The sequence below is a fragment of the Anser anser genome (genome assembly GCF_964211835.1).
Source record: "Anser anser genome assembly, chromosome: 1".
NCBI lineage: Eukaryota > Metazoa > Chordata > Aves > Anseriformes > Anatidae > Anser > Anser anser.
The window spans coordinates 143,241,131-143,266,544 of record NC_139720.1 but is presented as its reverse complement, the minus strand read 5'-3'; the positions used below and the strand labels follow the sequence as shown (position 1 = coordinate 143,266,544).

Genomic DNA, 25,414 nt, shown 5'->3' with positions numbered 1-25,414 from the left:
CCCCTGCTAAATATCCAGCACCTACAAATATTTTATGAAGGTATTAACTCTAGAATGAAAGCACTTGCACATGAAGCAGTTAAAGTTTATTTCAATATTAACATGCTGACTTCCTTACATCGTCCCTGGAAAAGCTTTCCTTCTATGTAGGCAAGATGAGTGCAGCACAGTAAGAGAGCAGAAAAATTTCCATTACCTCTGGAAGATGTTTTATTTCTTACACGTAGTTTCTCTGGTAGTTTAGTGTTTTTAGGAAGTGAAAGAAATCTTTTTGTATTTGCAGCAGCAGCCTGTGTAAAGAAATAAAGGAAATATTAAGTTACAGCAGACTGAAGTACCTCCATAGTGTATGTTAAGATAAACAACCGAGGCTTGAACAGACTTAGGTAGCTAAAGGGCTAGAGAGTAGTTTGGGATTAGCTAATACGTGATCTTTTACTCCACACTCAATTAACACTTACTGCTGGTTGAGGTCTGTGCTAACTAAGGTAAGGACTGGGTATTCTCAAGCAGCTTAATCAAAGCAAAGCCTAGTGCTATGCCCTCTGAGATCAGAGTTAATAAATATATGCTCTCTAACCTCAACCTTACCTGTACACGTTTTTCAGAGGAAGGCAAAGCATCATTTTATGCAATTCCAGTCTGGAACCTTATTAGTCAGCTACGAAAATTAGCTTGAGACTGAAGCTTGGGCACAAGAAGTAATCTGTATTCTGATCCTGCAAACACCTTATACATATAAATGACTTTTACAGTTGACTAGTCACACTAGTTGACGAGGAAGTTAGGCACCAGTGTGACCATTTACCAGTGCAGGGCATAAAAGCCTTGTTTTCCCAAGACTAAAGTCCCTGGGTGCAGAGCACACCTCTGGCATACTCTGGCAAACACTTCCTGGAGCATACGAGGTACTTTCCAGGACAGGGTGATTTTTAAAAAGTCAGAGATTTCTCAAGGGTATCCTTTCTCTCGTTTGTATATGAAGACCTGTTTAAAACCTTTATAATCTACCAGCTCTCCCCTGCCTGCACCACTCATCATTGCACGCTCAAAGGGAGTGTGTAAGGAAAATCTACTTTCCATGAGACATTTTTCACCTTTTGATATTTTTGTGCTTCTCAGGACCACTTCTGTAGTCTGGCCACGTGCACCGGGCACAAAGTTACAGATAACACTTCCTTGTGTGGTGGATTTATTCAAGGATAATTATTTTTAAAATAACAGCCTGTGCATTTTAAAAAGTTGTCAGACATCATCTTTCTCCCTGCCCAAAAATGACTCAGTCCTGCTAAGTGTCTTCAGTATTCCTTCTAAAAAATCAACATACGTTACTGTGGTTGAGAACAACAACACAAAGATCATTCAGAAACGGACTTATTGCTATAACTAATGCCACGGGTCACCCAGGTAATGATCACAAATGGGATGCAGCACTTATTGTAGACATCATTATCAGCAGCCTCAGTAGCTGAAGGACAAATGTATCAATGAAGTCGCTAAGTGTTCTTGTAACATGAAAATACATGTTTATAAGGTGGTTAATTTCCCTCCTAGCTAAAATGGGAGTATCAGCTTCTCTATTGTTGCTCTGTTTGGAAGGTCTGAAGTTTACAATGATGGCATAAAAGGATTGGTTCAGAGTCAAATGTCAACATGACATGCCATTTCTTGCAGATGGAGGGGTTTTTTCCATCCTGTGTCAAAACCTGAAGTCCTGACCACTTTTTAAGAATTCTAAGGAGATGATGACAGTTTTCAAATGGAGTGCTCACCCTGTCAAACTTGACCAAAAGTTCTCCTCTTTCCCGTATTTTGGAGCATACTGTAAGTAGTTTGACTGTCCCAAAGTCATTTTCTACCTCGATCATCCACTCTTCATCAAAATACTGACAGAGAATTCTGACCATGCCATAGAAGTATGCTGTGTATAGAACCTGCTCAGCTCCTCTGAGATAAAATCATAGCAGCACATCCCACTCATATTCCACAGCACTGAAGGTTTTCTGAAGGGATCAATGCAAACTAAGGGGCCCAAGTGCACAACTGAGGGTGTAAGTGTGACATTATATGTGCTGTTGTCTTTCAGATTTGGGATTTATTTTTTCTGCATTTCAGATTTCGTTCTGCATGGCATTTAGCTACTGAGAGTTGTTTTCTATAAATCAACTAAAATGCAAGTACCGGTCTTTCTCTTGACAGGCTGTTAGTTTTCCTTAGGCTCTCCCTAAGGCTGTGCCGGCGACGGATAAGAATTTCTTTGGCCTGCTTCTCATTTGCATCTGCAGCCAGGCTATGTCGGTTATATGACATTGTCTGAAACAGAAAAGCAGCGGTTACATTCTGAAAAAAGCAATGTCAAATGTTGAGCTATATGAATAGTACAAAATAGGATTTTTGCTTTAATATTTTAATAACCACCATAAATCCTTGCAAATAAAATCATATTAAAGATGATTAAGAACAAGGACAATAATTATGCTGGCATTTTTTTAGTCAGAGGCTTCGTGAGCAGCTGCTTGTTTTTTAAGCCTGCTATTTGTAATGAAACAGAAATTGCAGAAAGCTGACTTAATACAGTGCTTACCCCCACATTGTACTAGCTCAGTCAATGTCAATGGAGGATGCACATTTGAAAGTGGTAACATGAGTCACCTAGAGGGAACTCATTTTTACCTCCAGCAAGTTGAAGCAAGCTCCACTTTTGAATGTTTTCCAAGGGCGCAGACATTCAAACTACTTAGCCATAGGAGGGTAAATGTGAAATGTCCTTTTGCTTTTATTTCACTGTTTTTCCAACTCATCACCTCTGTTCTTAATACAAACAACTTCACAACTGGAGGCAAATGGGAAACCAAATCCCATATCATGAAGTGACCAAAATACTAATAGAAGTGGGACAAGGTTGGATTGAATTTGCACCTATGATCCTTTCTAAGTAATGGAAGTATATTGCAGGTAATATGAGAAAAACATGAAGCTTTATCAATAGTCTAAGATCAAGTAAGCAATTTGCATAAAGGATCACGAATATGTTGCTCTACATATGACAGCAGATTAACAGACAACAGAAGTAAATAACAGGATTAATTATTACGCTATACTACAGCAGATGCTGTGCTGGCCCAAAGATGTCATAGAACCATAGGATATCCCAAGCTGGAAGGGACCCACAAGGACCATCAAGTCCAAATCCTGGCTCCACACAGCACTACCTGAATCAAACCCTATGTCTGAAAGTAGTGTCCAAATACTGCTTGAACTCCAGCAGGCTCGGTGCTGTGACCACTGCCCTGGGGAGCCTGCTTCATGGTGCAATAAAGCTTCAGGAGCAAACCCTGCTCAAAGGTGAACCCAAGACCAAGAGGTACAAATTCACTGCACAACAGTCTTCTAATATTTCATTAGCACCTGAGCTGACAGTACCGTAAATGGAGTGTACAAAAGGAAGACTGAAAAAGCAGGAAGGTAATAAGTATATTCAAAAAGTAGTGGGGTATTTAAGTATGCAAAGCTTTATTCTTACTCGATGTCGTATTTGGTAGAGATTCTTTGTTAGAATTTCCCGCATGTTTTCCATTTCAGTGGGAGACAATGGTTTTATTTTTCCTTCATGATATTCACTGTGGCAGAATAAAAACAAACAAACAAACAAAAACACACACACACAAAAAAAAAAAAGAAAATACATGGAAGAGAAAGAGAGGAAAAGAGTATTTATTTTTACAATTGGAAATTATATTTGAACTGTTTTCTTTGCTAGAGTTGGAAACAGCATTTTAAAACAACTGAGGAAGAGGTAAAAATGTAGCAGGTAAGAATGAAACCTTGATCTCATTTGAGTCAAGTGCTAAGGCTCAAAACCCACTCTCCAAAACTTGGTATTGCTTTCACTAAATTGTAAATTCGACTAAGACACTTTTCAAAATGTCCCTCAGGCTTCCCTTGTAGCTCCTTGTAGCAGATGTGCAGGCACTGGTTTAAATCCAGCTCAGTTCTAGGCAGCAAATCAACGTTCCCTGTGAGCTGCATGCAGCTGCCCTTGTAAAACTACACGCTCTGGAAGATTGAGGCTCACTGAGTACTTTTTATGTGAGCTGCAAATGAAACGCTCCGGTTTCACGTCTGCTTACTGTTCGTGGACACAAAGTGCCCTAAGTTAAAGTGATTATCTTGCCTATGGACTGTGAAATACATTACACGACCCCACCGCAATGCTCAGCCACGCTGGCCTAGCTGGCTTACCTGAGAGACACCGACGATGGGACTTTGCTGATCATTCCACTCTCGGCCATCTCGATGGCATGCTTTATTTCCAGCTTCTTGTACAAAGAAACAATGCTGGATTTGGGCTGGTTCTCCCGGATGAGAAGTCTTCGCAGGTATTTATTGTCAAACTTTTTAAACCTGTATGAGAGGAAAACCAACCCAACCAGTTAATTTCAACTATGCATAGCTGAGGAAAGCTGCTATACTGTAGCTAAAGCAATTGTGAAGTTTATTCCCATGGAATACGTGCATATTAAGAACTTAGGGCTGGATAACACATAATCAAGGGTCAAGTTCATCTTTGCTTCAGATAGTATTAACCTATGTTTTGGTTCATCTGTTAAAGCACATGTCTCTGGCAGCAACATTTGACTTTTAGGTACTATGTGTTATTGGACAATATTGTTTCTAATTCTCCATTTTCACTGAGACAAAGGGAACATTAAATATTTACTGTAATAACAAATAAAAGGTCTACATTTGCACCCACTGCTTTTTCCTTTGAAATTTTAGCTTGCTCTTGTAAAACTTCAGAAGTTCTCCTTTTCTCTAAAGCAACCACAACTCTCTTGGATGCTTAGTGAAAAAACATTGATTAGAGCCAGGGTGACTTTGTTTGTCAGAAAATATTCTGCCCTCCAGTCATTCTGAAATTATTCTTGAATTTCAGTCAGAAGTCTTTCTGAAGGTCACAAAGAGGTGGGACTCTCCTTTGCTCCATAATCTGTTGGTTAAAGATCTCACACAGATTGGAGGAGAACCACGCTGAGTAAAAAAGAGTTGTACCCATGTTATCCATCTTTCAGGAACACATCCTCTGTCATGCCCTCTAATCATTTGGAGAGGGATCTTCTCAGCCTCTCCCACTGATGCTCCTTCCTCGGTACAAAACAATTTCTTATTGGAGCAGTGACTAGAAGGTGGGTGAGCAATGCCCATGCTTTGGGGCTGAAGGATTTGGGTGAAAAAGAATGTACTTCCGCGAAAAGAGAGTTAGATCCAAACAAATGATGATGATGATGATTCAGCAGCTAAACTGAACACATGAATGATTCAGGTATTGCCAGTGGTAATCTTCTTAACTGACACTAAGTCCTAAATAATACCATCAGGAAATGTGGAGCTGTCTGCCATTAAGATCTCTCATGCACCTCATGCCAGCCAGTGCCTTGACCTTCCTAGAGGAAGTCCCAAAGCTTTTGTTTGTTTCTCATCAGCTAGGGAACTAACCCCGCACTTAACACCACAGAGGCATACAATTTGCAGCAGCATCCTGAGCAGGAAAGCCAGCTCGGGATGAAAAGCTCAGCAGACACACAGGAAATGCTCTGAAACTGTCAGAAATAGGGAGATTACACTCACCCTCAGAAGGTAGAATACTTTACCCTGGGATCAGAGGGCTGTGCTTTTTCCCAGCTGGAGATTTTGTCCTGTTTGCTTGTGGTTTAGTTAAAAAGACATTGCTTTTCTGCCTTCTCTTTGTAACCCACACATTCTAAAAACAACCACCCGCTTTCAAGAATAAAATGCTGAAAATGAAATCTGATGCCCAACATCCTTTATTTGTTGCTGCAGAGCCAGTTTAGTCTCCCCTGTATAACAAAGAGTTTTAAATGCCATTCTTACTTATCTCTCCAAAAGTTGTGACCCCAGTGTCCACACACATCTTCAATTCCCGTCTTCACATGATCGAAGAACTAAAGGAGAAATGTTGGATCATTACATAAACTTATAGACATAATTTAGCTTGCACTTAGATATTACTATTTTTCAACTTACTTCAAAACAGAAAAGCTTACTCAGAATTCAGGATGGTGCTTGACTTTAACTAAATGCAACTAAATAATGTTAACTAAAGGCAGTCTAAACAAACAAGTGCAGGCTTGGCTTATGGATATTGAAAGGGGTCCGTCCTTGCCTCCATTCAAATGCCAGGGAGGGCAGCATGAACTTGGAGCTGGTTTCTGTTCTCCCCCCCTGGAGCTCCATCAGTTCACAGCCCCAGAAGGACAGAATTCAGCTGCCAATCTCCATGTCAATCTTGCTGATCTCCTACCTAAATCTGAAGGCAATTTGTTTTTCCTATATTTTCATTTCTTTTATGTTCTGTAACCAGTTGGGGCTATGCCTGGGCATTCTCCAGGGACTTCCCCAGGCTTCACAGTGAGCCAGGTATGACTTTGTGGAGGAGACAGCCGGAGTGGGCAGCAGGTCCCCGTGCCAGCACTGCCCCTTCTGTATGCACAGAATAGAGCTACAATAGCCAACACCAGGTCCTGAGCTCCTATTTCAGAGGACTGTGGTCCAACTTCACCTCAAAACATCCTGAGCCCCCAGTATTGGAACCACGCTCTTCTTTACTCTATTACCAATTACAAAAGGATGAACCAGTCCATCTAAGATTTCACTGGATCCCCAGAGGTGGCTCACAAGCAGCTTTGCTCTTGATTCAAGTACCATAGGAGGGGGTCTATAAAATTCAGAGGGAAATCCTGATAGATATGTCCAAAGCATAAGTTCTAGAAGTACTGACTTTTAGTTGCCTAGATTCAGTTCTCTACTGAATGTCACCCTTATTATTCCTCAATTTGGAATTTAAAACCACCTACCACAGGTATGCTGTAAGGAGAAATACATTCAAGAACATGCACAGCTAATGAGCCACAATAATTAGACATACACATACTAAATACAAATCCAGTGAGGGGTTGATGATGTGAGAGTTAAGGAAGTTTAAATGTGTCTTTAGAAGAAGTTTACATGTGTTTAATTAGACTAACTCAAACACAATGTAATGTAATTAAATTGCCAAAGGTTTCCTAATGTAGTCAAGTTCTAAAATAACACATCTCCTAAGAGAAACAAATTACAAGAGGATAACTTACCTCAACAAGTAACAAAACAAGGTGAAGATTCCCAAATAATGATACATAACAATGATAATTTTGATAATGATCAGAATTTAAATATACGCTTTACAATTATTGTGCTTAAAACAGCTTTAGAAAAGAAATCTTAGAGTGCATGTATCTCTGTAATACTGTATGTTAAATCTCTCATACTGAAAGCCATCAGCAATTTTATCTATATGAAAGTTTCATCTGTAACACTGAAGATACAACATACCCTGTTATAAATTTCTTCACTGACAGCAGGCTGCTTTTTATTTGACCTTTTGACATCAAGAAACTCCACCAGTGGACGAATTGTTATTCCCTGTGAAGAAAACAGCAAATATTTCTGTGTTTTTCCATAAACATAAAGGAAAAACAAAGCCTTTTGGTCTTCTGCATCTCTGTCAGAGCAGTGAAAATGGCTGTGGATAGCTTTTTTAGCTCCAAAAATTTTCTTAACTCAGTTATGCAAATATGTCTCAACAGTAGCACTAAAATTGCTATTGAATGGCTATAGACCAGACCCATGACACCAAGATTTTTGGTAAATATGTATCCATGTTATACTATTCTTAGAGAAAGAACAAATGTTTTGGCTACCCCTAAATGATATAATGATTTTGAACCATTATTTGTGGAAGAATTTTCATCATTTATTTGTATAGGCACACTGACACAGGAGAGAGAAATGAATCTAATGGTGTTGAGATCAGTCCCTACTATCCTAGACAACCATGTCATGTATTTCTATTCATAAATGAATCAAGCTTTATCTCAAAAGTAGTTAGGTTTCTTTGCCCCATTGCTCATTCTGGAACACTCCTCCTGAACCTCATTGTTCTGATAATTAGAAAGCAGCTTCTTAATTACATCATGGTCACTTTGTACCACTTTGTTCTTGTGCCAACATTGTCTTTTTGGCTTGAACAGTGTTCCTCCTTCTCTGGTGCTCACTCCCTGATATAAACAGTAATTACATTCCCTCTTCTCCTTCATTTTGCTGAGGCCAAGACATTCTGGTCTCCTTTCACACGACAGGCTTACCAGCCCCATGATCAGTCTAGAACATGACATTGTTTTCTCCTGGAAATACCTGTCTCAGTATGTCTTGAGATCACATTTGCCTTTCTTCTGTACGTATTGCATTGGTGGCTTAAACCCCACCCCATTATCAATCAGTACACCTATGTCTTTTTCCCTATTTTTTAATTCAGAATGAAAGGTCCCCATTTCATAAGAGAACTCCTTAGTAAGAAAGTCCTTGCAAGAACACATTTGCACTTACTCCTGTTAAATTTCATTCTATTTCTATCATATTGGTCCCTATTCGCTCTCCTTTTCCTAGTTGCTACCCCATAAGGCTGTCACCTTCCGAGGTCTGTCATCAAAAACCATAGCACCAAAAAGCTCCTATGTCATGGTCAATAACAAGAATATTAAACAAAATCATCGCCAGGAACCATCCTTTGAGGAGTTCCATCTCATCAGCCTCATCTGTCCAGGATGGTCGAACCCTGGAGCAGGTACCCAGAGAGGCTGGGGGATCTCCATGCAGATACTCAGAACCCAACTGGCCATCACCCTGAGCAACCTGATCGAGCTCTTGCAGGTGGCCCTGTTGTGGGCATAGGGCTGGACTAGAGACCCTCAGAGGCCCTGTGCTTCTATTTCCCTATAGAGGAGGAATTGCCAGCTCCTTCCTCATTCACTTTACAATCCTTCAAAGGCCAGTCTAAACCTCAGTTTAATTAACAGTTACGCTAACAATCTCCTGTGTAGCAGCTCGTCCCCCTCCCCCCCTACAACCTCATAGGGTTTTAAATGCTTAATGCTACTTACATGTTCGCATAAGTACTTAATATCTGGCATACTTTTGCTACCTGTCTGCTGACTGCATAGCATATTTTTTTGTAAGTATGACCATGGAGCAATACAGAAGTATGTTCCTTCAAGTATGTTCCTTCCAGTAATTTAAGACACCTGTTTTTCTACCCACTTCTTATTTGCAACATATTTGAGAAAGAAAAGATCCAGAAGAGGAAAGGCGTTACCTGAATGAAAACAGTAAAGAATATCACCACAATAACGGCAGTGATGAACAACTTCTTCCTGGGGAACACAGTAGAAGGAAGCAGAAACACAAGTGAAAAACAAATAGCTCCTCGGAGGCCACCATAAGCAATAATAAATTGGTCCTTAAAAGTGAGAGGAATTGTCCGGAACACATTAATGATCTGAGTCAGAACAAAAACACCTGAAGAAAAAAAATGGAAATACAAAGAAGAGAAAAATAAAAAAAGGAAATTAAAATTGCATGGAAATCCCCTACAATACTAATATTTGTTTTGAAACACCTTTATTTGCTTCTTCCTTACTCATTATAGATGAAATTAGAAGTTATATAGCAGCTCGAAAACACCAAAGAGGAAAAATTTTTAATTCCCAAGGAGCATTGTCTTAAACATATCCACCTCAGGTCAGCTGGATTTAGGACCTGAAGCACCTAATTGATAGCCATGAGACAGCCACTATGCCCCTCTAAAGTAGCAATAATTCTTGTGTCAGTATAGACTGAGACACCTAAATTATATTTTTAAATGGGATTTAAAGTGCTTTTGAACACATTGCCTTGTCAAATCTGTGCTTTGAATTCTGCAAAATCCTAGTCAATCTCTTAATTTTACTGTAATAGGCAGAAAGGATGGAGGACTGGGGATGGAACGAGAAGATATCAGTGAATGGGGGTGTACCAAAGGCACAGGCTCCAGACATGGGGCAGGCTGGAGTAAAGGCATAAAGGCAGGTGAAGGGAGCAAGCCTAAGGGCCCTGAGCTGAGGGGCAGTCAGGATGGTTTTCAGTATAAGATATTAATTGTGGGGTTACGTGTAGTGGAGGGAAAATAGTCCGTATCTGTGCAGCGAAGGGAGACTTGGGAGCTAGAAGCAGGAGTGAGGAGGCAGTCCAGAACAGGAACTGCTCGTATGCACAGATGGGCCAAAGCAAAACGAGATTGAAGACCTATGAACCTGACATCTACTTTGGTATCAAGGTAAACGAAAAAGAGCTAATACTACAAACGCAGCAGGGTCAAGCACTTTCCTCACATCATATGCCTGAAAGCACTACCAATATAGCATTTCTTGTTTTGATGCTATTAACGTCAATGATGGGGAAAAACACAAGCCTAGTAAGCATTAAAACAAAAACAAAATCTTTTTATTGTTGCAGAACTGATCATCCTTTTAAGTAAAAATGGTTTATTTGTAAATAAATGTGTAATTAGATATATGTACTCTGATTACCACGCCTACTGCTTCTGCTTTCAGATAGGCAAGATCAAGACCAAACTGATGTTTAGGTTCTGTTCTGGGAAAAGGTGGAAGCTGACCCCGAGATCTAGAAAACATTATAAATAAGAAGACAATTCCACAAGCTGATGGGACTCTGCCTAAATTTTGGCATTTTCTGCTAGAGGAAAAGTGGTAGGAGTTTTCTCTTTTAAAGAACACGACGTGCAGTCTGAGACTTGCTTACCCAGTGCCCTCCATATTAAACAGAAAAGGAGGGTGAAGCTAACGAAGGCCCAGTTCCACTCATGGTTCTTCCCAACTGTGGACACTCCCATGAAAATGAAGATTAAGGTCTCACTGACACTGCTCAACATCTTCATAAAATACTTTATCGTTGTATAGGATTTCTGGGAAACGTTTTCCTCCACATATTTATTCATGGTCATGGCACAAGATGTAATCCTGAAAGGCAAACATAATCCTGTATCATTGGTATGATTTCTTCTACCCTCTCTCATTTCTACAGAATACTATCCACTTTTCCATAGTCCTCTTTAAAGTGCAAAGCACGACTTATTCTACCACCACTAAATGTCAAAGTTATGGACTCAGTGAACCTCCAGCTTGGGGCATGGGATTTTTTTTTCCCCACAGTGGGAAGTTTTCTGAGAAGACATCAGTATATGGAGAGTTTTTTCACATACTAAATCCATGTGATCTGTTCAAGGTCACTCAAACTGTGTATTTTAAGAGAGGCAGAGCTGAGGAGAGCCAAGCGCAGCCCTAGAGAACTGGGACTGCTGCTCCTGTTGCTGCTGAAGAGCATCAGACAGATGTCCTTCAGACATCAACAGACAGGATGGAAACTAGGCCCTGGGGCTGGACTTTACTCCCTTCCCATAAGTAGTTTCCCCACCAAACCATTCCCCCTGCAACGGCAGTGACAGTAGCCAGCTCCTCTTTCCTGGCAAAGTAAGCAGCAAGCAGTAAGCTACAAAAAACTTCTCCTCCACTCTAGGACTCTGCTTGTTTTGTGTATGCACAGAGCTGACCACGGTTTCAGAAGTAAAAAACACAACCAGAAATCATGCTGGTGCTGTTGCACATATAAAGCACTCACAAATGAATGAAATGCACATCTCTACTGATATGTGAGAGAACAGACAGGGCTTACTATGTCTACAGGTCCTTCCTCTAGGCCTGTTAGTAAATGCAGACTCTTAATTAGCAGGAAGAGCAAAGCAAAGAATGGCATTACTGGCTGTACGTCATTTGCTCAGGATGGTGATGTATCCCCACAGTGCAGGGATGACTGAGACTATTCAGCTGCAAAGTCTTCAGTCTTAAAGATGTTTAGCAGTTCTAGCTAGAAGATAACCTCTAAGTGGTGCCTCGGAGTAGGGAAGCACAGTCTGAATTGCCTAATAATCATCAAGGTGGGCAACCAGTGCAAGATGAGTTGAGAAACAGCTGTCGTTCTTAGTTCTTTTACCTAAGGCAAAAGCATGTCTTCCCTCCCTGCAGCAATGTCTTTTTTGATTTCCCAGTTAAAAACAATATTATACACAACCATGCATTGATTCTGAGTCAAATGATATAGACTAAACCTAAAGAGTGAGAGAGAGGTGTATTTATGTTGCTTTTCTGAATATAGCCCACGAGGACTTATCCCATGGTTACTTGCCCCAGTACCACCAGCTTTCAGTTTGTAAACACTATTTGCCAACACAGGGGATATCTCCTCCTACTGAAATGTCCACATTGCTCTCTCTCATGAAGGAAGAAGATCAAAAGTTTTCCAGACCCTCCTTGGAAAGAAGCTGAGGAATGTTTCCTCAAGTCTCATGCATATTCCAGTGAAGAAAATCTAATTCTGCATTCTCACTGCAAGCTGAGAGTCCCATCTCTGAACAACTCAGTTGTCCCTGACTGTAAGTGCAAACGGAAAAGAAGGCAGAGGGAAAACTCAGAACAAGCCTACTGACTGGAATAAACATGTCTAGATTCTTTCCTCTAAAAGAAGGGATTCATTATTATTATTTTTTTTAATATCAGAATTAGTAGTAACTTCAAAAGGACCTCAGAAAAAAAACTTTCTTAAAATTTTGCAAGAGGTTGTCCCTAACAGAGACTGAGGCTGTAGTTGAGGCTGGTAGACTCGGAAAACATTTCTTTAATTAAATAACTTAATTAAAGTTAGTTTTGTCCAGAAGTTTCTTTCTCTTATGTGGAGCCAACATGACCCGTTTTGGAGGACAATGACCACAATGTGATATGTAGTTCTAGATCTCTGACCCAACCAACACGTCCACAGCCCCAAAAGTGACTGGGAAGCATTAGGTCTGCCATGTGAACCTGGGACATCACTGGGAGAGGGCACAGACTACTCCTCTTACCTCTGCTGAAAAGTGCAGGCATATCAGGGTGAATAAAAGCCAGGGAAGAGGGTCTGATATGGGGACAGTTGCTTGTAGTGGCTTAGAAAGGTAAGTGGATAGGTGTTAAAAGAACAGTGCACCTAACTTGGCCTTCGCTCTAGATTTCTGTACAACTACACTCGGTGATACAGAGGCAGATCTAGTCTGCACAATACAAAATGGCCATTTCTATCCAAGGACTAGCTCCACCCCTAACCAAACCTCAAGACTGAGTAGAAGGAAAGCTTGATAAAAACTGTCCCAGGTCCTCACCTGCATTTAGTATGAACATAACGGTCAGCTATCTCTCATTGTCAGCTGATTTCACCATGGTCTTGAACAGAAAGATCCTCTGTGGCCCAAGACTAGTGTGCTCTCTGGGAAGCAGATTTCGTCATGGCTACATGGGATCCAGCACAAATGAAACGATGCAGATTTCATGAGTATGCAACCTTCCTCCTTGCAACTTTCAGTTGCTTACGTAACATTTCTAGTTTAAGCATGACTAGGACAACCGAGGCCCTGATTTTTTGCCAGCACAGACTCCTCCTCGTTCTGATTTTACAGTTACCCAAACTAGGGACTTGTCAGAGATCCCACATTACACATGCCTGCACATCTCAGGAAGAAAGTGGGAGAGGACCTGGGCCATGAATGATTTTGTCCTGACATGGAGTGATGACTTGGCCAGGACACACACCCAAGCCTGGGAGCTGGCAAACATTGCCAGGTTCTTCAGTTTACAAATGACCAACCTCTAAAGTATACGTGAAGAAGGGTCTCAATTCTACTTATCACATTCACTCTCCAGAACTCTCATATTCAGGGTCAAATCAGCTGTTGTCAAGCCACAGACTGCACTGATAGACCTACAGATATCTCAGGTTATGTCACGGCCCATGACAGCTCTCCTGTGAAGGCACAGCTTATCTGCCCAGGTATAGCAATTCAGTCACATCCTCACCACCTCCAATCGATTGTACACACAGCAGAGACGGCACTGGTGCAAATGCAGGGGCAGAAAGGGCAATCTAGTAAGAATGCCATGGGCAGGCTGCAAAACAGACCCTTATAGACACACGGTCTTTTCAGGGTCTCAAAGCTGCAGCTTACTGCCTGACGCATTATGGCTGTCAGGTCTGCCTCAAAGACAAAACGAAACACTCAGTGCTATTTATTACCCTCTTAAAATAAATAGTTTTTGTGATTATAGTAATTTAGGAAAGCCCTGTAGCTTGGGGAGTAGGGAAGCATACACCGGACACAGTTTGTTTTTGGATCCTGAGGTAATGGAGACACTGTAAATAGATGTCTGATAAGAATCTGCCACCAGATTAATCGTGATCTTTACAAGGTGTAATTTAAAACACCTATCATGTTTAACCACCACAAGAATTTAAAGGGACTACACTCCTATATAAAATATCCTTTTCAGTCACATTTTGCATTCATCCAATTAGTGTCATCAGCTGAGCTGATTCACTCTTATTCTTCAGATAAATGCTATTCCACTGCAAATCATTGTTTATTTTATGAATCTGGTATCTCTTCAGAATATTTATCTACATTAGAAAAAAAAATCCAATTGAAGTCTCTTCAATTTGAAAATGGTATGGAGATAAGAGTGTTAGAATACAATATAAAATCAAATCCTTTAAGATTCAATATAAAAGCAAATCCTTTAAATTTTTATTAAGATTTTATGTAGATCACTATAAGATGTTTTTCATAGACTAAATTTTTACTGTCATCTTGATCAAATGAAAAGCTTAGGTATGTTTTATTTTACATTTCTTATCCTCACACATTACTTCTAGCTTCCATTTCTGTGACCTGAAGTAGTTGCCTTCGTCAAGAAAAGGAGGGAAAAAACAGTTAATTGCAATTAACCTGCAGCTTTCTGTGCCTCTGAAGAATAGAAATTCTCCTGCACAAACAGTAGAGTTTCTGTCATGACTGAAATAAACTAGGCCACTGGGTTCAATCCTCATGTTTCCTTGACCTACTAAATTTACAGTAGTTTCAATGTTTGTTCCTTTCAGACTGCTAATTCACTGTTGCAAAAAAAAAAAAAGTAAAAAAAAAAAAGAAAAAAAAAGTTCTGCTGCTTCACAGCCTTTATAAGAAATTAGAAGCAGCAAAAGCAGCAAATGCAGTATTATAATTACAAATGGAACCAAGCAGATAACATTCAGATTCACATCTGTATTTTTCACACCCGTGAATCTGATGCAAGCCAGGCTCTAATTACAGGAGGACCTCCTTCCTCTCCTTCTGGACACAGCAGCTGGCAGGGTGATTCAGTCCCAGAGCTATTTCAGCTGAGTAACCCAGTGCAGGGTTTTCACATGGATGCTTCACAAATCATTTGTCCCCAGGGTGAATACACAGACTTATCAGGGGAGGGACAAGAGGGCACCTCTTACTCCCCTCTGCTCCTTTGGCAGCAAATTTCTACTTGCACAGAAAGGAGGCAGTCTGTGTGTCATAATATTTATGCAAAAATCTTATTAATGCAATAACACTGCACGTTCCTGCTTATGTCCTGTGCCTGAAGTGTGGCACAGTGTGTACCTGCAAGGCTTTGTGGAGTATCTTTAAGAACCTGGTTATGAAGGAAGAGGGAATCAATAGTTCAGCAGACTCAAGCAAATATGGACCTTTCCCTGTGAGCTGAACTGCAAATGGCCACAGAATCATGTAACGACTGAACGAGCTGGGTTGTGAGGGGCACCCCAAGGTCATTTGGTCCAGCTGCTTGCTCAGAGCAGGGCTGCCTTTGAAGTCAGAACAGAGTCATCGTGACATGAATCACTTGCTGCAAAACGTGGCAAGGGGCTCAGTACTGGTGCATGCTGTGCTCTGACACAGGGCAAGAGATTCTCCCTAGCTCGGAGCCTAATGAAATACAAAGAGCGTGAGGTAAGATTTACTCCAAGGTGATGTGGGGATTACAGGAGCTGTAAGGCCCCCCTGCAGGGTGGGGGCATGCTATATGTCTCATGATAGCAGAGAGTCTACACCTCTGCAGAGAGCCCTCCTCCTTCCCACCTGTGCCACTGAGGTATCCAGCTCCCTCAGCTGATACAAATACAGCTCAGATACAAATACAGAGTCAAAACGCATATAGGACATTTTAAAGATAACTTGTTTTCTGTTGTGTTGTTGGAGGGAAACAAACAAACAAACAAAATAATCCTCAATGTTTCCTCTACTGTTTTGCACCCACTCAGACGATGCCATTATAAAAATAAAATAAAAGAATAGAATAGAATAAAAACAAATAGTTTACTTGTGCCATGTGAAGCAATGTTGTGCTGGTTCCAGGCACTGGCATACACCAGTTCCACTTACCCACCAGCAGACCCATGGTGCTCTTTCCATTTTATCCTGGATGCAGAATGTCCAATTCAGTATTTTCATGCACACTGATACATTTTTTTTTCCATGCACAGTTTAGCCACACATTTTTAGTTTAGAAGTCCTTTAAGTATCTGATCATAGGATGTCAAGGACATTTGACTTAAGAAGTGGAGGAAACTAGAAACCACACAAATGCTATGAATAGAAGCTAGGGAAAGAGATGGCTCATTTATGAACTCGGTCAAAGTGGATGCATATGTTACTTTATTTAGGCTCATATCAGAGAAAGAAACCCATGTAATCTTTACATCTTTACTTATATTAAAGTACTAACCCTTCTCGTTTCATGGCGTATTTCTATTTTTATACTACTGAAATCATCAGCTACGAGTTTCCTTGTAAATTGCTTCCTGGCCCCAGAAAACCTTATACTGACAGGACTACAATATCAAACCTATCTTCACTTTCTTAAACCATAATCATCAAATGAGGTATTATCAAGTATCAGTGGTACTCAGAAGTAACATATGAGCTTTCAAAAAAAGCTATGCTTCTAATGCTTGAATGACTCACATTTGCCACTAGAACAATACAAAGTCATTAAGGAAGGTCAGCCTTTAAAAATATTACTTGGAACCAAAGAAAACCGTATATCAGGTGTCATAAAGGCTCTTTCTAAAGTTGAGGTTGCTAAAGTATAAACAGCACCAAGTGAGAGTCCGTACTCTATCTTTACTGAAGCCCAGGAGTGAAAACCCAGGGAGGGAAAATATTTTTGTATGTTAGCAGTGGGAAGAATAATGTTTTTTGTACATAATGATGTACGCAGACAGCCTTGTAATACACAGGCACATGTATGAATATATTAAACTAAGGTGTTATACTACCATAGGACTAGATTCTGCAAATCCTACATTCATCCAATCCTTACTGTACTTGTAATCCAGCAGGAGTTTGCCTAGATGATACATGCATTGTCTTCGTTGAATGGCATTTACTGGCTGCTCACATGACTGTGTGAAGATGCAGTTTCACAATACATTGGCATCAGCAGCGAAGCCAGCTCATGAGGTTCTCAGCCACCACTCCCACTCCCTGCCGGCCACTGCTGCCCCCACGTCACTCTGTGCCACCCCTGAGCCATGCCTTTGTGACTGGTGGCAGGGTCATATGAGGACTTGGGTCACCAACCGATCTGGGTTATGAATAACCCCACCAAAAATACAAGGGATTATTTTTAACTTGGAACGTTTCAAAGATATGGTTTATGGTGTGATGCCACGGGCAGTTTTAGTGACACAGCTGGTGTGGTGGCAAGCTGAGACAATGGGATGGAAGCAGGAGGGGAGAGGCCGGAAATCTTCAAGCCAGCTTTGCTGCCATGCACAGTGGAATGAGGCCATATGGCAGAGTTTGCAAAATCTGGTCCTCTCTGCAGTTCCCTTTGGCATTCTTATTTGGGTGCTATAGGTTGAAGGTTGGGGTACTTACGCCATGATGCCCGAGAGATGAAACATTTCAGCTGTTATATATGACAAGTAACTGTACAGGAAGACAAAGAGTGGCTCAATCACTCGGATTTTATGGGTGAAACGGGTGGTAAAGGCTGCTACAAATCCCAAAAGGATTCCAATCAATACTCCACCGATCCCCACTATAAAGAAGTTAGCAATTCCAGCGAATACATCAATAACCTTAATTGTGCGCATCTGGCAGAAAGACTTGAACAAATTGTACAGGACCTATGAGAAAAAGAAAAAAGCACATCATGTTTCTGAATTCTTCTTAATTTCCTTTTGTGTTATCATGTTCCTCTGATTCAATGCTGGACTTTGTATTTCTCTATCTATCTTGAACACACTTTTGAGATATGCTGCTGTTTACTTCTGACATATTACTTGTCCTCCACAAATATCAGGGAGATATACAAGGAAGGGTAAATACAATTATTCCCATTTTTGCAAATGGAGACAAAAGACTGCAATGTCTCAACTGACATCATTCTGCAGGCCAGGAGCATAGTCATGATTGGACTCCTTACCAGGCTGATTCAAAGACCTGTCCAAAGCTCCACCTAAATTTTCTTTAAACTCATTCATTTGCAGAGCTTCTAATTTCCCCTCAAATGGCTATTTCAGATTTTCCCCAGAAGCAAAGAAATAAAAAAGGAGAAGGAAAAAATACAGCTTCATAATTGGTGAAAATTCATGTTATTTTCAACCGTGGTTGAGCTACATAGGACACCAAGAGCTGCAGCACTGAATTAGACCATAGATCTGTCTGGCATGGGGGAGATGGACTGTGACCACCCCAAAGATTACAAGAAACATAGCATATCCATGAAGTGGTCTTTCTCTTCTAACTGTTAGGAATCCAATGATTTAAAGACTTTTCAAATTTGAGATTATTTCTAGAGATTTGGATTTAATTTCCATTAGAAGACCTCTTAACATGTTATTTGCCCAGTTTCGTTTTCAAAGTTTTTACAACAGTCCTCCTAAACAAATGAGGTCAATGAGATTTTTATATTTTCTTGGCCAGAAATCTTTTTTGTTCTACGCAGGAAACAGAATGATATAAAGTCCAAATTTCTCTAACATTCAGTATGCTAATTGCTACTTAAAAGACAACAACGGAATCAGTCACTCCTAAAGAAATATTAAACGGTCTCCCCTCTTGCAGATTCATTGTATGTGTGCTCCCAGCCATGCGATACCATGATGGCTATGTGGTCTCCTTGCCCAGCCCAAAGCTTGGTCCTACTCCTATTACAGAATGCATCTAAGCCAGAAGTGTAAACTGGGGTCACAGTTTAAGCCACCTTGGTCATAACAAACACCAGGCCAGGCAGCTTGGACAGTTTATAGGAGTTAAACCTCTGCTTTCTTTCTGGGCTTCTTAGTAGACCAGACAGGTTTCTCTATCAGAAATGCTATTTGAGAGAACAATGTTTTATCAGTACTTGCATTGTGCCAACAATGTAGGTATTTGAATACTGGGAGGGATTTGTCACCTTTGCAGTCTTGTTCTCTCTCACATGACAGAAAGAAAGTTGTACAGCTCTTCTTGGCCAAAATTTGAGAGGTCTTACACAGGTAAAAGTCCTCACTAAAGACTAATGCGAAGACATGGGCTATTAGGGGTCCTTTAGGCTAAGTGAAAGGAAAGAACTGAAAAAGAAAAGAAAAAAATATATATTCCAGTGCAAGCATGAAAAAAAAGAAGGTTAAATCAAACATAGCAGGGTCACCGGTAATTTCTGATTTTCATTACAAAGCAACAAAAAGGGCAAGAGCAGGAGCACAAACTGTTCATTTCCTAAGAACGATACCCTCACGATGAGTCCACATGGGAAGAAGTGTCATTTTTCACCTCGGCAAACCCATTCACCTTGCTGCTCTGAGGCAGACTACCAGCCTTTTTTTGCCCTGTTCCTTGCTACTGTGTCCCGTGCAGGAAAGGAAAGTAATGGCATATGCTCCTGTATTTTTCAACCTGTTTTAATTTGTGGACCTTATGAATTTGCATGGAGAAAAGCATAACAGAATCAAGCCTCCTGACAATAGCTGTGCCTTTATTTTTCACCCAAAAAAAAAAAAAAAAAAAAAAAGACCCTCCAGTCCACAGACTCCCAGGGCTCTCCAAATCACAGGCTGAAGAAAAAATACTGCTGTTTTGTGTCAAGCAAGGAGAGGAGTTTCCTTAAGCTATTTCTTGGTATTTGTGACTTGTGACCCAGGGTTGCGTTATTCTTCAAGACATTTACAGAATTTGACCTTGTAGAATAGTCCCTTCGTATGTATTATGGAAGATGACTATTTTCTTTAAGTGGTGTCAAATTGTTTTACATTTTCAAAACTATATAAATATATGTATATGTATGGCAAGTCTCTGAGGTAAGGCCACTGAGAGCCACTTGTAAAGAAGCATGTAATTGTGACCTCCTCATGCAACATCACCTCATCTTCACAGCAAAGTACTCACACTGCAAATCGAACGGAGCCTGGTTCCATCAGATATCCCTACAAATCTTGAGTCTGTTGCCAGAAGTTATTTGAAGGAAGAAAAGCAATGTTCATGGTTCAAAACCAGACTGCCGTGCTAGAAGCAGCAGCTAGCACTATGGAATGTCACAAATACAATTTCAATCTTGTTCTTATTGTTCTTTATCTGCACTACTGTACATGAGATCATAATCAGGTTCAGTTCCCTTTTACTCTACAGGTAGTTCAGTTTTACAGCTCTCTTTAAGCTTTCAGGTGAGTTAAACAACAGCAACACTAGACACATTTTGCAATGCTTTTGGTATGAGAACCGGTTTTTTTCAAGTTCAAGATTTGCATTTACTCAACATCCTTTAGCTGAACTCGCTGAAGGTTGCAACAAATAATATCAGTCACCAATCTTTTCTTAATCATGTCTCCTTTCTTAATCATGTCTCAGAGCATCTCTGCTCCTCCTAGACGCTAATTGCTTATTTTCATCAGTTCTCAGTTATTAGTTTTTAATTCTGAAATTACTCTAAAGCACTCTAAAATAATGTTTTCAGTAGAGGCAGAATACAGAGTACTTCTGCAATGTTTTCTAACAAGGGAATAATATTATTGCAATGACACTAGCTCCGTCTCTGTGATTTTAAGCCCAGGACTGAAATTTGAACTGCTAACACTCTGCTTCATTTGTGATCTTGCCGTTTAGTATTATCATGGTAGTTGTCACTGACCCAGGAGGCTGGTAAAGCACCAACCCCGAATGAGAAGCACTACAGCTGACTGGCAAACATTGCCTTCAGCCAAATTCAAGCTCAGAAATCCCACCAGCAGGATAAATGGATCATCCAAATGCACAGGCCTATCATGAAACCTATTAGGAATGCAAGATCATCTGAGAAGCACAGCAGAGCTGAGATTCCTAACAAAAGAAAAGCTTTTATTAGGAACAGCCTGGCAGTGCAAGCAGGTTAGCAGGAAGAAGGGCTTAAAGTATTTAGAAAGCATGGTTACTGAAGTCACACTGTACTGCACTGCCTGTCTGTGTTGCCCCCGGGTTTTGTGGTACTTTTGTGGTTTAGTGGCTGGTGTCTGCAGGCAGGAATTGGGCAGTCCACACTGATGGCCAGCCCGACTTCAACATCCCTCCCACCCCATCCCCACATCCCACTGAAGGCACCCATGCTACCCTGACCACACTGCAGCAAGAACTACTCTGGCAGCACTTCCGTGGGGACAGGAGGCAAAGTCCACTAAGCACACCCCACAGAGAACTCATGCGATGGCCTAGGTCATGTTTTAAGTCTAAGCACATGATTGCAGGTGTGCAAAACCATAACAGGGAGCCATTAGCAGACCAGTGCTTAGCATGCGGAAACCACCTGGTCTGCTGCCAAGTACCACCTCCAAATAATAGCTGGGAAGTAAGACCAAACACACTCCAAATCCCTTTCACTCCCTCATGAATATATGTATGGCCAGTGCCATATGCTCAGTTGGCCCTACAGGCTCCTCAGAGTAGCTCCCCCCGTGCTGGGGTGTTTGGGAAGGCAGTGCGTGAGAAAGGACCCTAAAGAAGGCTATAATGATGTCTACAGGAAAGCTGCAAATCATGGTTATTTAATTGCCATGCCAGTGCCTATAAAAACGGTGCCTTGAAGTAATCTGCCATGTCACACACAAATACATCCGCCATCAGGATGCAGTGTTTTGCTAGCAAAACTGGATTAACTGCTGCTCCAGTGGAAAGGTGATTGATTTTGTGATTAGAAAAAGCAATTTCAGCTGGAAAAAAAGTCAAGAAGAAAAACCTTTATATTAACATAAAAGTAGCCCTTTTTCCCCTTAAATAATAATAATATGGAAAGAATTCCCTTGCATGAGTGGTCATTAAGAGTGAATAGCGACAAGACACAACCATGGCTAAACTGCCAAGTTATTTGAAACATGGTATTTACACCCACTGTTTTCCACGACTGCTTTAGGTAACAGATTAGTCAGAACAGGTAGTTTCAGCTGTAAGCTAATGCAAAAAGTTAGGCTCTAAGGCAAGGCCATGCAAGGGGATGTGATTCAGCTGACTGGATAGCAGCAGAGTCAGGTAAAACATGAAGCCTAGGAGAACAAAACAGTATGGGCACACAAGAAACAATTGGTATCAAGGCTCAGATTAAATATTTGAGAAATGCATGTGTTAAGCAGATGAGGCAAAGTCCTAGAGAGGAAGAAAACCAAAGGACAGTTCTGCATGGAGTGGGACAGCAGATAAGATGCCAGTGACAGAGACAGGGATGGTGCAGACCCAATTCATGTACATTCATGATCCTTCTGGAATATAAAAAAAAAATATGGATTTCCATTGCTTAGAAAACAGAAAGTATGCCAGGACATAGTTAACATGGGCAGGGTTTCAAGTTAGGCATGACTAAATGGAAGTAATGTTCCAGACATGGTGTCATCAGGTACAAACGAGGGGCATTGGGGGTGTTAGCGGAATTTGCAGATTGCTGTCTTCAGGTCAGCACCACAAAGCCAGTTCAGCTAGTTAATGATTAGAAACGGCTACCTCCGGGTGGCTGTCCTATCTCATCTGTAGCCTGGGAGAAATGTATAGGTGGTCTCAGTGCAGTTCCAACTGGACAGGCACATGCAAATGCCTAGCATCAAGTGGATCCTGTGCCTGTGGTAGCTCAGTGACTGGCCCGTTCTCCCTGCGAACTTGCAGGGACACTCCACATTGGCCCTTTTCCCTCTCCCACCCAACGACATTTCTGCAGTTGAGGAAATCCTCCAGTTTAGGATTACGGAAGTAACAGAATTAAAAGATACAGAAACTAAAGAGGTCAGGTAGTAAAATCACTTGAGCAAATATGCTACCATTACGTGTTGCTCTGCTGTAGTTAGGCTATTATAGTTTCTAAACATAAAGTTTAGAGAATTACATAAATGCATTAGCACTTACTGACTTCCCTGTTTTAGCAAACTGCAATAACCACACACATACAAGGAGATATAACACAGTGACATGCAAACAATCATTTATCATTTTTATCAACTCATCATTTATCAAGTAACTTACCACAGTTATAGCATCGTTCAGCAATGACTCTCCAAACACCAGGATGTAAAGCTGCTCATTGACATGAATATTTTCAAAAACAGCTAGCACTGCCACAGGATCCACAGCTGAAATGAGGCTGCCAAAGAGCAAATTCTGCAGCAATGTGATATCAGTCAAACCAAATGCACTGATTTGGCAAATTCCATAAAGTGAAATCCCAATGCCAATGGCATTCCAGAGTGTGCCTACCACGGCATACCAGAATATAGTACCGAAGTTCTCAAAGAAAAGACGAGTTGGCATAAAATATCCAGCGTCGAGTACAATCGGTGGTAAAAGATATAAGAAGAAAACATCACTGCTCATTACAGGTGGGGACTTCTCCTCCGCTCCAAAAATAATGCCACCAAGAAGCAATCCAACCAGAATAAGGAGGCAGCTTTCAGGTACTATTGAGGGCAACTTGTGGTAAAGATGAAAGCCTTCAAAGGAAATTCAAACACAAGAAAGTGAAATAATTGTTTGCACAGAATCCAAGACTATTCTGGATTCTGTTATCTTAGTCTCTATAGTAAACAAACAGCAATTGCAGGGCAAGTACATTTTCATTGCAAAGACTGAAATGGACCACTACAACAGGTGAATGTAAATTTGTGAGCTACAGCAGTTAATTCAGTTAATTTGGTGGAGAATCAATTTAATAGCTAGATTTTCAAGCTAACAGAACAACTATTGCCCTGTTTGTGAAACTGGTTTTTTTTTGTTTGTTTGTTTGTTTTTTACATAAAGTGGAATACCCCAGAAATATGATCCAAAGACTTTTACAGGGCAAATTACACCTGAGAGAAAAAAAAAAAATCAAAGTAACCACACCTTCCTCCATGCACAGCTTCACAAAGTAGCTTAAGAAACACACTCATTTTATTTTTAGGTGTGTTTTAGGGTCTCAAAGCTAGGGGAACTAGCACATTTGACCTGCATTCACTCACCCACGGTCACTTCATTAGAGACCATGAGGAGCACTCCAAGACACATTCTTCTAATTTTAGTGGAGCCTTCAAATTAATTTCACACACACAAAAAAAAACCATGTGTTTTTCATGAAGTAACAATAAATTGCAACCTGTACTATTATACTCATTCTTCTCTGTTATATGAATTATGGTAGTGTCAAGAGTCTCTCATAAGCAGACTGTGCAGAGTACTGAAACAAACAAAAAAAAAAAACAAAAAGAATTAAAAAATTCTGAATGACGACTTAAAGACTGACTGTTCCATAGCTCACTAAAATTCTCAAAGCCAAATAGTTTTGATTTAAAGATTCTGATTACTTTTAGAAGTTGATTACTGTAGAGGTGATTTTTTTATTTATTTGTGTGTGTGTGTGTGTGTGTGTGTGTGTGTGATGAATGGGAGATGTTCCAAAGGAACTTACTTTGGCCAATCTAATGGAATGGCCAACTGTATGCACCAAGGTCACATTCCAGGTCCTGGCGATACCAATCTTTTCCAGGCTCCTCCTTATCTATATTTGGCCCACATAATTATATAGAAAACTATCCACACCCACAAGATCCTACAATTCTTGCCTAACTAAAAAGCATTTAAATTATTTTAAATGAGAGCTGCACGGAAACACTGGGTGTGGTAATAACGGGCATCTATTTCAGTAAAACTATTTCAGTAAAAATCACACCTGTAGTCGAAACAGTTAAACTAGTGCAAACTTGGAATAGTTCACATCTAGTTTACCAGTTCCAGGTTTCTGTATCTTGTGACACTGATTTTGTTAATTCCCCTCTCATCATAGATTTTTTCCAGGTTAAAAAAAAAAAAAAAAAAAAAAAAAGCCTGAGTTTATAGTTAGGAAAAACAAATGGTTAAGAAGGACTAAGAGGACTAAGGGGGGAGCTGTTTTAATCTACAGAATTTTACTTACATATTCAATAACTGTTAAAGCTACTTTTAAAAATGAGCAACTCAAACTTCTTTTTTTTTTTTTTTTTTTCCTCCCTGGATGAATACAGTTTTTAAAAATTAGAAACACAGCCTATGTGATGTGTCAGAAGGACTGCCAAATTCACATTGTTCCTCGAAACAGGAATCACCAATATCCAATCTATTGCATGGGCA

At 40.5% G+C, this 25,414-nt stretch overlaps 1 protein-coding gene across 1 annotated transcript in view; it reads right to left on the bottom strand.

Annotated features, from left to right (window-relative positions):
* SLC9A2 (solute carrier family 9 member A2) overlaps nt 1–25,414 on the bottom strand; it is a 33,519-nt gene that overhangs the window by 3,905 nt on the left and 4,200 nt on the right. The window contains exons 2-11 of the mRNA XM_083843633.1: nt 23,300–23,763; nt 17,723–17,973; nt 10,696–10,913; nt 9,212–9,414; nt 7,393–7,482; nt 5,893–5,963; nt 4,243–4,404; nt 3,524–3,620; nt 2,182–2,313; nt 197–290 (exon numbers count right to left, since the gene is read on the bottom strand). Of these exons, the coding sequence (XP_083699759.1) occupies nt 197–290; nt 2,182–2,313; nt 3,524–3,620; nt 4,243–4,404; nt 5,893–5,963; nt 7,393–7,482; nt 9,212–9,414; nt 10,696–10,913; nt 17,723–17,973; nt 23,300–23,763 (1,782 nt within the window). The remainder of the gene's footprint in view (nt 1–196; nt 291–2,181; nt 2,314–3,523; nt 3,621–4,242; nt 4,405–5,892; nt 5,964–7,392; nt 7,483–9,211; nt 9,415–10,695; nt 10,914–17,722; nt 17,974–23,299; nt 23,764–25,414) is intronic.